The sequence below is a fragment of the Hemibagrus wyckioides genome, linkage group LG17 (assembly GCF_019097595.1).
Source record: "Hemibagrus wyckioides isolate EC202008001 linkage group LG17, SWU_Hwy_1.0, whole genome shotgun sequence".
Lineage (NCBI taxonomy): Eukaryota > Metazoa > Chordata > Actinopteri > Siluriformes > Bagridae > Hemibagrus > Hemibagrus wyckioides.
The window spans coordinates 23,038,850-23,048,223 of NC_080726.1; the positions used below are offsets into that span (position 1 = coordinate 23,038,850).

A 9,374-nucleotide genomic window follows, 5' to 3' on the forward strand; every position below is an offset into this window, starting at 1 on the left:
TTGAATTAAAACATTTCAGTTGAACTCTGTGGAGTTATGATCAGATACTAATTTCAGAGTAGTGCTAAATGAATCATGATACAATTGTGCACAATTAAAGAGCAGTGTATGTCGTGGTGAAAAAGAACAAGGAAGCCAAGAGGTTGCTTCAGCAATATCCAGAGCCCTAAGAAGGAAACACAGACAAAGAGGAGCGAAGCCAGGACAGAACAAAGATGTCCTGGAGGAATAACAACACATAGCACTTCGAATGAACTTTTTCCGATGATAAACATTAAAACTACTATGTTATTGTCCCTGGAAACCAGGTTAAGAGTATATATCTTTCTCGATTTTGCTCTAATATTGGATGCGAATATGTTCTCAGCCCGTCTGAATGGGTCCTGCGTTAGGGAAAGGTTTCGTGTTGCACTAGCCTTTGTGTCTTCACACCTCAAAGGCAGAGCTAAAATAAATAGGCTCACTCGGTACACGGCAAACAGCTCTAAAGGAAGGAGGAAACGACCAGACATATGTCAGAGAGATTTTATACTAACAAGGTAAGACGCTGTTCATTCATAATCATGAAAATCATAACATGTCTGGTCTGGTTCCAGTTGATTAGCTGGTGACCGGTATGAAAAACCAGTGTTTTTTTCAGGATAATGTGGCGAGCATTGCTGGTGTGTGTGACCACTCTGACTGTACACTGTGAGACAGGCTCTGCTACATGTAGACAACACTCTACCTTTCGACCAGCAGGTTAGTTGTAAACATTGCTGTTTGAAGATGATTTTAATTACATGAGGATAAAATTAGCGACTGGGAATTGTACTCTGTTTCATCTGTCTAATACGCTTAGCCACTGGGAATTGTAATAAATACCATGTTCACCTCTATCACCTGTGTTCTAATCCCTGGGTCACTACTAGGAAACAATTTTTATGTAATAATTTGAGAAAACAAAACATTTTTCTATCGTTGAAATCCTCACTTAAACCTGTGTGACAGATCCTGTCCAGTGTTTATATATATTTAGATTTTATATTTATAAGAGTATATTTATCCTGTTAACAGGTCATTTGAATTATATTCATTATAAAAATAACTGTTTACAAAATTTTATTTCATTCATACGCTATGAATACAGATGTATCCCCCCCACCCCACCCCACCACCATACAGATGTTTTTTGCAAACCAAGTATTCAAAACTACTAAAATATCAGGCTCCATATGTACATGTGTATAATAATAAATGTACATACATTATTAAAATAGTCATTAGTGATTCATACTGGTATAATTTTCTATAAGGAATTTGAGAAATTGGACGTTTATTTTTTTTAAATCAATTTTGAGAACTCTGAGATGAAAACTCTCCAGACATTCGGACTGTATTATTTATATATAGTTGCCTTCCTTTTCTCAGATGACCAGGACATCACAGTAATGTGTGGAACTGATAATATCCATCTAAGCATCCTCCTGTGTCCAGTTTACTACTCTGGCTATAATGAATCTCTTATAGCCCTCAATGGAAAATTTAACACTCCAGCCTGCCGTGGAATTGTGGATTTGAAAGCCAGTACCCCTGTCCTGAGATTTAATTTCTCAATCTCTGCAGAGGAAATTTCCCTCTGTGACAATTCTCTTCAGGTAGGAACTGTGAATACAATCATTTTCCCCTTAAGTATCAACATTCCCATTATTTTCTGTCCCTTCTGAGCCTGGTTCCTCTCAAGGTGTCTTCCTCATATCATCTCAGGGAGGATTTTTCTTCACCGCCTTCGCCTCAGGCTTGGTCATTATGGATAAATGTTGGAGATAAATAACTTAAATAACTTAATTTTAAACTTTAAATCATTTTTCCTATGTTTCTATACTTCTGTAAAGCTGCTTTGAGTCAGTGTGCACTGTTAAAAGTGTTAAACAAATGAATTGAATTGAATAAATAAAACAGTGTTGAAGTGGACTCAGAAATTCCAGTTTAAACCAGTTCACTACTAAGCAACCTTATTTAACCTTAGGTTATTATCTTACATCAATTTAAAGGTAAAATTGGTTCTAAAATATACAATAAAGCCTATAATACATTTAATCTAATGTTCTTAGCAATTTTCTAATGTTTATTAAGGAATTCTGGGTCAGTAAATAAGGTTCTATTTTAGAGAAATGTTTCGAACCCCTTCAAAAAGCTCATGTTGATGTGTTTAAGTCTTTTCTTTCTTTCTTTTTTAGCTTACAGATGAGGTGGGCACAGTCCAGTTCTCTGACACCAGAGTTCAGTCTATTAACATTTCAGGAAGGATCGTTTCTTGGGAACCAGTCAGTGACCCCTTCACATACCACCAAAACCTTATTTATCAATTCTCCTGCCGTTACCTGCTGGAGGATTTGATCAATGACACTGAAGTTAGCATGTGAGTCCAGATTCATGGTTATAAGTCAAAATTTTTGCCATAATGGTCCTGTCGAAATATTGCGTTGTGTGTTTGCAGGTCAGGCATGAACCTAGCTGCTCGAGAGAACAGAGGAAGTTTTGTCAAGGCACTCCATATCAATCTCTTCACTGTAAGATTATTGATTGATTTATTCTGCATTCTTTATTGGGACCCGTGACTGCAGCATGATGCAATAATAAATAAATGTTTTTTATTATTATTATTTTTTATTGCTAAGAATCGACAATATACACAACCTCTAAAAATACCTGAAAAAGGGTTACAGCTGAAAACTCGGATATATGTCCAGGTCAAGGCAACAAATCTAACGAACAGGTATACATATATATATATATATATTTTTTTTAGATCAGATTCAATAAAATTTTTTGCCCACGTTAAAGATACAGTGTTAACATTTGTGTTGCTTTTGAATTCTTTCTGTTGTCAAAGGTTAAATATCCTGCTGGATCGCTGCTTTACAACCACAAGCCCTTATCCAACAAGCACCATTTATTACGATCTTTTTATTGGGTGAGTGTAATACAAATCAAGGGGGGAAAAAAACACCATAATGGAAAAACTTTTATAACAATATTGTAGTTACATTTCACTGTAGGTGCAGACACGATGGACAGACAGTAGTGTATTTAAATGGAGTATCCCAAGAAGCACGCTTTTCCTTCGAGGCCTTTCACTTTGTGGAACGCAACAACAAAACCTTCTCCACGTTCTACCTGCACTGTGTCACCCGACTCTGTGAGAATTCCACCTGTCCCTCCATGCTGCCGGTAACTATATTAAGATGTTCAATCCCTGTGGCTGTTTTCTGTAGTCTTGGATATATCTGAGCTTTGCATGTTGTCTTATTCATTATTCATTTAACTGGGACAGTGGCGAATTAGTGGTTATGTTTCTAGGCTTGGGATCCGAGGGTTTTGAGTTCAAATCCCCAAGGGCGTTAGTTCTGAAAGTTACATTTGAAATGCTATTAAGGAGCTTTTAGCATTAATAGCATGGGAAAGTGGTTACAGTGAATTTTGTTATACAGATTATGATGTGTGGTTTATAAAGGCTCAATTCTTAAATCTGTAATTTGAAGATCAGATCTTTTTCAATGTCTCTGTTTGGCAGCATTTTGTATGAATGTAAATACATGGTGGTAATAAGTCATGTCTTTTTCCAGTAACAAGTAAGTCTTAAATCTTAACCCTGAAATCCAGAGTCAAGGTCGTAGTCATAGCCATGCGACAGCACCGCGTGAATCTGATCAAATTGAAACTTTATAAAAAGTAAAGCTGCCTTTAAGCATAGGGTGTAAATCTTTCTGATATTTATTAACTCCTTCCAGGTCGATGTAAACTATTTGGTGCATTTCTGACATTTGGCAGACGCTCTTAACCAGAGTGACTTACAGTTTATCTCAGTTTAAACAATAGAGGGTTAAGGGCCTTGCTCAGGGGCCCAGAAGTGGCAGATCGGTGGACCTGGGATTCAATCTTACAACCTTCTGTTCAGTAATCCAACTCCTTAAACACTAAGTTACCACATCCCAAGCTATAGTTTGATGTCTCTGACATCAAAGTTGCAATGTGCTATGCTGCTTTTGGTGTAAAATACCTCAAAAGAAGCTAAACCAGTGCCACCAGTCCCTAGTCTGTTCTTGGCCGAAATCCTAGTCCAGGTTGCGAGTCCTTTTATATTTTCTTAAGCATGTAAATTCGTGAATTGAGTTCAGACCTATGCCAAATAACAAAGTAAATGTCTACATTTAAATAACAACATGGTCAGCCTCCAGGCTGGTTTATGGAATTAGTGGACATGGATGTCCAGTCTTATCTAACTCTAGCACAGGTCTGGCTCACAGCTTTCATTCCAACCAAGAAAGAACCTAATTCCACCTGTTTAATCAGTTGATCCAAGTTATGCAGGATGCTTTCTCTTAGAAAAAAAAAGTCATTGAAATTACAGCAATTAATGATGACCAATAATCAATAGAAAAATCTAAGGAATAATAAATAGTCAATAGATGAATAATCAATAGAGGCAATAAGCTGAGGCAGGAGCAGGATGATGAGGCATTTACTCATACATATGAACCAAAAAATAGAAAACCACACACACACACACAACACACACACAAACCAAATATCCACACAATATACTTAATGCACACAATCATACAATAAACCCAACTAATTGATGGGCATCAGGTGTAGTGTTAACTATAAGGTTAAGTTTACCAGCTTCACTGTTGTTCACAATCAGTGTAAAAACAAGACATGTCATAGCTGGAAGAAGCAGCAAGCAGGAACAAGCTGTAACCACTGACAAGGCAAGCAGGCAGCTACTGCCAACAATAAGAAATTTTCCAATACTAAATATAGTCTATTAGAGGCACCTCCCAGTGATAGAAGCAACAAAGTATAAACTGGACACTAATAATAAATACCAAGGTTGCATAGACAGTACACATAATACACATCACTGAGTTCGCTTACCAGACAACCGACTCTAAATAACTGATTAAGGGTGATGTGAGGTGAAATGATAAAAGGACAGGGAAACCAGACAAGAGCCATTCAACTGTTCAACAATACCAGCTGTGCCTAAAAAACTATTCCTTAGAAGGGTTTAGAAACTTCATCATCGACTGGCTGGCATTGGCATTATGTAGGCCAACACTGGTGCCCCTGCCAACACAGAACAATAAAAAAACTTTAGAAATATCTGAAAATACACAGTATCTTAAAGCTCATTTTTCACTACTATCAAACACAAAGGTCCACCTAAAAGACTACATCAGACAGTAGGGTCTGGACTTTTTGTGAAATTTGTTCGACTTGCCATGTAAGCTGAAGTAAAACTCAGATATAATGTAAGCGAACTGCATGTCTCATGGATGGGCACCTGCCCACTACTGCATACATGAGCTTGCACCCTTATAAATGATTTCTTAGACTCCTGGCTTGAGGATTTGAATTTGCAATACACTGTTCTCCTCATCCCTCAGTTACGTTGCCAGATCACAAGTAGGCATACCTCCAGTGCACGTCCAGACCTATCCCGTCCAAGGACTTACTACAGATACACTTATGATATTCGAGAGCTTAAGGGTTTTGCATTGCATATGGTGCACTATCAGGTCAATACAGGTCCACCATACAACTCCTTGTGTAATCCCATCCAGTTGTGCTGCATCATACTTTCCCTTGTGTTCTGACCCCAAATTCCTCGGCTGGGATATGCGAAGAAAAGTATTCCACTGTGCTGTAATGTTTATGTGGTGATAATAAAGGCTTCGTCTTCTATACGGAAACATCATATGGACACTGGATCATTAGTATGGTACCTGACCATACTAATGATCCAGTGTCCATATGATGTTTCCGTATAGAAGACAAAGCATCATCACGAACCATGCCAACTAATGTTGGCATGGTTTGCAGTTGGTGTTCCAGTTAATTAGGTTTTCGGTGTGGTTAAAGGTCAGGACTCTCAAGGCCACTCACACTCACTAACTGTGCACAAGAACAGTGGCCTGCTGGAGATGATTTGGGCTAGGCACTTTAGTTCCAGTTAATTAGGTTTTCAGTGTGGTTGAAGGTCAGGTCTCTCAAGGCCACTCCACGCCAACCTTGGAAACCATGTCTTTGTGCACAAGAATAGTGGCCTGCTGGAGCAGATTTGGGCAAGGCCCTTTAGTTCCAGTTAAAATAAATCTTACTGTTAAAGCATACAAAGACATTCTAGATAATTGTGTGTGTCTAACAGTGTGAGGAAGAAACACATACTGTATGGATGTGATAGTGAGATGTCCACATGCTTTTGGCCATATGGTGTATTTCAGGAAGCGTGTTCTATGAAGTATTTTATGGAACAATTGTGAGTGTGTGGTAATGTGATGTTTATATATATATATATATATATATATATATATATATATATATATATATATATATATATATATATATATATATATATACTGTTATATATACCTATTACTATACCTACGTATGGAGTGAAGTGTTTTGTGGTTCATGAAATCTGAGCAGAAACAGCTCTGAATAAATCGAAGTGAAGTACTTGATGTCCAGATAGAAAGTTTTGTAAACCAAGTGAAATTTGAACTCACAGACTGTCTGCAACCTGTTTTTGTGCAGAAGTGTATAAAGAAAATAAGAAGGTCACTCCAACTGAGTCAATACCTGAGCAATGTGGAAACGGTTTCTTCAGGCCCAATCAAGACCAGAACTGACAGTGGTGAGTATGACAACAAACGATGTTTATTCTTAAATCTGATCAGTTTAGAACAAACCAGGAGTTCAGCTTGATGTCCATGATACTTTTAATCTTTCTTAAATTGGACCACAGGCATCATCAATTCAAAACAATAATTCCACATATGAACAATATGACTTCAATATGAAATCCCCAAGCATTTTCTTTATTGCAATAATCTTTTATTTTCCACAGCTGTTTCAACACTCTCCAAGTGTACAGACTGTGTTACAGGAGTGGTCATACTCACATGCTTGCTGAGTGTCTGCTGTACTGGATTAGTGGTACAGATTTTGATCTATAGGAGACATACATTTTTTGTTAGGTGACCATTTTAATGTTTCTTCAGACCAGGCATCAAAGCTACTTTATGAAACAATATGTTTTTGTAACAGACACACACCTTTATTTTTTTTCCAAAATGTATACTGGATATAATTTATGTGCATTATTTGCATTATTATTTTCCTGTGTGGAAAAGTATATAATTTAATATGAAATTAAAATATTTTGCAAAAATTATTTTCAGACCTGTGACTCTGTTTTATCTACCTTTATACGCTTTTATTGACACCATTTGTGGAAATCTATGTGTCTAATGGAAGAAATCTTAAAAAGCAAAACAAAAGAAATGTTCAGTATATTTTTTATTTATATGTGATATTTAGAAACCTCTTAAAAATCAGATTCCAGTTTCAGCTGAAATATAAAAGTCACCTACAGTGATTTTTCCAAACTTGTCATAAGAGCTAAATTTGTCATAAGATTAGATATTTAACTACTTCAGGCTAGTTCCACTTTGTGGAACCGATTCTTGCTGCAATAGAACAAGAAGAAGAAAAAGCCTTTATTATCACCACACATACGTTACAGCACAGAATTCTTTTCTTCACATATCCCAGCTGAGGAAGTTGGGGTCAGAGCGCAGGGATAGCTATAATGCAGTGCCCCTGGATCAGAGAGGGTTGCCCAACTTGTTTAAATGCCCAACAGTGGCAAGCTTGGCAGTGCTAGGGCTTGAACCCTTCCAATCAGCAACCTAGAGCCTTAAACACTGACATCTGATGTGAATGGACTGTCCAGTTTTTAAAAAGAGAAGCAGAATTGGCAGTGTGCTAATTTGACATTAGCAAAGAGGTCTAACTGAGCTTTGCCAAACATTTCAGGGCACTGGGATTCTATTTTTGGGTGCAAACGGCACTCTCCAGAGAGTTCAGGGTGTCTTAGCACCATTGTATATTCCTGGTAGGTGACGTGTCCTCGACAAGTCTACAACAGGATAGGGCAGCTATGATGTAGCACCACCGAAGCAGAGACGGTTAAGGGCCCAAAAGTGGCTGCTTGGCAGTGATGTGGCTTGAACCCTGACCTTCCAATCAATAACCTAGAGTCTTAAACACTGCCATAGTGTAGTATATTACACCTGTGATTGGACAGCTGGTGGGAGTGGACTGTCCAGTTCTTCCAAAGGGCCTTGCTCAATTGCTCATCAGTGGCAAGCTTTGCAGTGATGGGGCTTGAACCCTGACCTTCCAATCAACAACCTATAGCCTTAAACACTGCCATGTAGTATATTACACCTGTGACTGGACATCTGGTGGGAGTGGACTGTCCAGTTCTTCCAAAGAGAAGCACAATTGGCAGTTTGTTGATTTGACATTAGCAAAGAGGTCTACCTGAGCCTTGCCAAACATTCCAGGGACCTGGTTGTCTATTTTTGGGTGCAAACGGCACTCTCCAGAGAGTTCAGGGTGTCTTAGCACCATTGTATATTCCTGGTAGGTGACGTGTCCTTGACAAGTCTACAACTGGATGGGTCAGCTATGATGTGGCACCACCAGAACAAAGAGGGTTAAGGGCCCAAAAGTGGCAGCTTGGCAGTGCTGGGGCTTGAACCCTGACCTTCCAATCAACAACTCAGAACAAGTCTGGTGGTTAATTTTCTACCAGCTTTCACACAGTTTGGGAGTGATTTTCACCAATTCATTCTAGCAGATTTGCTTCATTTCCTTGAAGTCTGTTGGATGTTTTGTTGAAAGCAATTTTCAATCAATGCCACATATTTTCGTAGGGATTCAGATCTATATTTTAAATCAGCCACTGCAGACCATTTACTTTTTTGATTTTAGCCACTTGTCTTGTAATGTTCCCCTTTGCTCCATCCATTCTTTCTTCAATTTGGACAAGAAGCACAAGTTCTCTGAGTCACCAGAACAAAATGCTACTGCCAACATACGATCAGGTATAACATTGTGAGCAGTGAGAGGTGAAATAAATAACACTGATGATCTCCTCATCATGGCACCTGTTAGTGGGTGGGATATATTAGGCAGCAAGTCAACATTTTGTCCTCAAAGTTGATGGGTTAGAAGCAGGAAAAAATGGACAAGCGTAAGGATTTGAGTGAGTTTGACGAAGGACCAGATTGTGATGGCTAGACCACTGGATCAGAGCATCTCCAAAACTGCAGCTCTTGTGGGGTGTTCCCGCTCTGCAGTGGTCAGTATCTATCAAAAGTGGTCCAAGGAAGGAATTGTGGTGAACCGGCGACGGGGTCATGGGTGGCTGAGGCTCAATGATGCATGTGGGGAGTGAAGGCTGGCCCGTGTGATCCGATCCAACAGACGAGCTACTGTTGCTCAAATTGCTGAAGAAGTTAATGCTGGTTCTG

The 9,374-nt window shown here is 38.6% G+C and overlaps 1 protein-coding gene across 1 annotated transcript; it reads left to right on the forward strand.

The window, feature by feature from the left end:
- Nucleotides 1-213: 213 nt before the first annotated feature.
- si:dkey-4p15.5 (zona pellucida-like domain-containing protein 1) lies at nt 214-7,141 on the forward strand. The gene is made up of 10 exons (XM_058413783.1): nt 214-539; nt 641-741; nt 1,411-1,637; nt 2,220-2,401; nt 2,480-2,552; nt 2,661-2,758; nt 2,876-2,956; nt 3,042-3,213; nt 6,586-6,685; nt 6,899-7,141. Exons 1-10 carry the CDS (start codon nt 265-267, stop codon nt 7,030-7,032), a joined length of 1,443 nt encoding a protein of 480 aa, XP_058269766.1. The 5' UTR covers nt 214-264; the 3' UTR covers nt 7,033-7,141.
- The last annotated feature ends 2,233 nt before the right edge of the window (nt 7,142-9,374 follow it).